Consider the following 3,304-nt stretch of genomic DNA (forward strand, 5'->3'; position numbering starts at 1 on the left):
AATGTACTTTCCTTATATACCACATAAATAGTTTTGATACGATCCTTATCCTATCCTTTTTATTATCATGTATGAAAGAAATGCAAAAGTGGCCACTTTCAAGAGTAAATCATATAAGTCTTATATGATGCTCAATACATGAAGCAAACTAATGGTGTGTTACTGCTTCACCGTGTCCCGTCTACGGTGAAGCACCCTCGGTGGACCCAGTTCGTTTTACCCAGTTTGCCCCACTCTTCTGCGAATGTTACTCCACTGACTGTATGCCACTGTGCAATGAAACTGAAAGAAAAATAAAATACAGTTAGTTGTATAGTAAAATGTAGAAGGGGTATTCAATTAGCTTTTTAATTTTGCTCCAAGTCGTGGCTATCTACAGTAGTGATCAATAAAACTGTAAGACAAAGTTCTTCAGATAGTTTATTTTAACTTGGTTCAAACCACAGGAGCAAAATAAGATAGCACTGCTCCAAACAGTAACATTGTGGCAAAATAGACAAATGACGTCAAGCAATTTCCTGAAGCTGATTAAGATTCACAATATGAATTCACACTCCTCTCCCCCTGCTGTCACTTGTCACCCGCTGCACACTCCCCAGCTGCCCCGCAGGACCATAGAGCAGGACAGGTACATAGTTATAGGGTGTGTCTCAATCCGCCTACTTCTACACTTCGAACACTTAGTTTTAAGTAGGTAGTGTGGATAACACAAAAAGTCAGTGCACTGAAAGTACCCGGATGACCCCCTAAAAACGGTCACAAAATGCAGTGCGTAACGATGGACCCTACTCGCACTAAACGGACGCCATCTTGACTACAAAGCGGAAAGGGAGGGGCTAAGGACGTCGGGAAGATTTTTCCATTTTGAAAATAATGGCGGACATTTCAGCCGAGACAGCCGGAGCTGCGACACCGCAATCATATAAATGTAAGTAATGGTGGTAATACGAGGCATTGTACTCTCGTCTAATGCATCACTTACATGTCCCTCACTGACAGAAGCTGATATAATCATTTGGCGAGTTAATTAGCGTAAGTTACATGTTAATGCTACCTAGCTACCTATAGCTACCTAGTACGTTAAGCCAGCCATTGAGACGAGCACGTTAGACATGTGAACTCTATCGTGTTAATTTTAAATAACAGCAGTAATAAGCCATCCATTGGGACGAGCACGTTATCTGTGTGAACACTAGTAAGTTATGAAACTGGCTTTGTGACTATTTTAGATTATGGGCTGGTGAATACAGTGTTGTGCCGTTGTAATGCTGGATATCACGTATTAACAGTTGTATTACGCTACGTTCTTCACTTCAAACTAACGTGATCACATATGCTCGTTATTGACAGTGCTGTAGTAAACACATGTAAAGCAGTCTGCATCTCTGGCCCAACCCCAGGATAAATTATCTACTCAAAATAAATGTGGTGATATTGTTGTTGCAAACAAAACATAAGAAATATTTAATGAGTAACATAACATTAGGTGGGCGAACCCAGTACTCGTGTCATGTTAATTGTTCTGGTAGTGGGCCTCTGTATTATTTAATGCATTGATATGATCTGCTGTTGTGTTTTTACCAGGGAATTCATTAAGAAAAAGGGGTTGGAGGGGATGTTGGATGCTAAAGCCATCAGGAAGCGATGGGAGAATTTGGTGCAGAAATACAAGGTTAGTACACAGGGTTCCTGCGGATCCTTAAAAAGTCTTAAAAGGCATTGAATTCTGTAATATAAAACTAAGGCCTTAATTGGCATTAAAATGTCTTAAATCAGTCTTTCTTAGGTCTTAAAATTGTTACCAGGTCATAAATAGGATTTTATTTTTGTAATCCTTACCAAACAGTCAAATAATTGATACAATTATATTTTTTTTAAATTTACCGAACGGCTCAATGTAACCATTATTGGTTCCGTCCCGATAGCGGAACCAATAAAAACTGTTGCGGCCGGACCATAGCTGTGAAAAAGAGTTGGCACTGATTTATAGTTTATTTTAGTAGGGAACAAAACAAAGTTTGTGAATTCAGTTCAGTAGTTGTTAAAAATATATCTGTAATTTGTGTGTTTTTTAGCTTTCTTCCTATATGGAATGTTTTTCAAAATCTTTAACATGTCTACTGAGCCAGAAAGTAATGGTTTATGTTAAAATAAACATTTGGGTAAAGTTGTCGCATCCAGGTTTATCTTGTTTATCGTGAAGTTGGTTTTAACTTTTTATTTCAAGTGGCATTAAAAAGTCTTAAAAAGTCTTCAATTTAACTTGCCTTGTGCTGTAGGAACCCTGGTACAAGGTTGTTCCATACATATCTTTTTGGAAAACTCCTTTAGGATTGTTTGGGAATTTTACCTATGGTGATTGAGAGACTTTAAACATTTGAACGGTAGTGTATATTTGTAAGTAAGAAATGTAAATACATTGTTAGTGTTTAGCATTTGATGGTGAAATAGTGCAGCTTTTTTTTGTCGTTCATCCACAGGCACTTAAGAACCCTCGTACCGGGGTTAGTACAGAAGGGGGTGAGGCCACCGCTGCTTCTTGGAAGTGGTACGCACTAATGGATGAAGCAATAGGGAGCAGGCCATCTATGGAGCCGCCTGCTCTCTTTGCTTCATCCGACCCGGAAGTGGCGAGGGCCTCACCCTCTTCTGTGGTGACACCGGTGACTCCTGGGGTGTCTACCCCAAAGAGGCGCCGGGTAGACACCATGGCTATTGTAAAAGCCTTGCAGGACAATGAGAAGCAGGCTGATGAGGTGATACAGGAGATGCAGAGAGAGCAGCGAGAGCGAGAGGAGAAAAGAGAGAGAGAGGCTGCAGAACGCGAGGAGAGGAGGCACCAAGAGGCTGTGGAGAGGGAAGAGAGGCGTCACCGTCAGACTGTAGAGAGGGAGGAGAGGTTTTTCAGGGAGATGAGGGAGAGGGAGGACAGGAGGGATAGGGAGATGGCTGCCAGGGAGAGAGAGGCGTCTGCTAGGGAGGAGCGCCTCCTGGCAATTTTAGATGTTATATCCAAAAAAATTTAGTGAATTAAATATTAAATAAATATGTAAAACATAATTTACACTGTGTCACTCGTTATACCACACCTTAACATCTTTTTTCCTGATTAGGTTACTCCAGACTTTCAAAAGCGGTAATGTCAAATTCATGATTGATAAATTCCTAAAAATACTACCTACCTACTTTATCAAACTAATAAGAAGTACACAATATATTTACCTCACAATGTTACAAAACAAATCTGAATAAATTACGACCATTCTGCAAAATCTAATGTGTTTAACATTAAACATTGATTTTG

At 40.0% G+C, this 3,304-nt stretch overlaps 1 protein-coding gene across 1 annotated transcript; it reads left to right on the plus strand.

Annotated features, from left to right (window-relative positions):
* Window positions 1–542: 542 nt before the first annotated feature.
* Window positions 543–3,026, plus strand: LOC118562142 (protein enabled homolog). Its single transcript, XM_036134397.1, has 3 exons — window positions 543–628; window positions 1,585–1,672; window positions 2,733–3,026. The coding sequence occupies exons 1-3, from the start codon at window positions 543–545 to the stop codon at window positions 3,024–3,026; spliced, it is 468 nt and encodes a 155-aa protein (XP_035990290.1).
* Window positions 3,027–3,304: the final 278 nt, after the last annotated feature.

Source organism: Fundulus heteroclitus, unplaced genomic scaffold (genome assembly GCF_011125445.2).
Source record: "Fundulus heteroclitus isolate FHET01 unplaced genomic scaffold, MU-UCD_Fhet_4.1 scaffold_81, whole genome shotgun sequence".
In the NCBI taxonomy this organism is placed as follows: domain Eukaryota; kingdom Metazoa; phylum Chordata; class Actinopteri; order Cyprinodontiformes; family Fundulidae; genus Fundulus; species Fundulus heteroclitus.

Excerpts from the sequence above, each read along its gene's own strand:
- LOC118562142 (XM_036134397.1), top strand. The coding sequence starts at position 543 with ATGAATTCACACTCCTCTCCCCCTGCTGTCACTTGTCACCCGCTGCAC. Across the intron at positions 629-1,584 it reads AGGACCATAGAGCAGGACAG|GGAATTCATTAAGAAAAAGG; the intron begins GTACATAGTTAT and ends TGTTTTTACCAG. Across the intron at positions 1,673-2,732 it reads ATTTGGTGCAGAAATACAAG|GACAATGAGAAGCAGGCTGA; the intron begins GTTAGTACACAG and ends AAAGCCTTGCAG.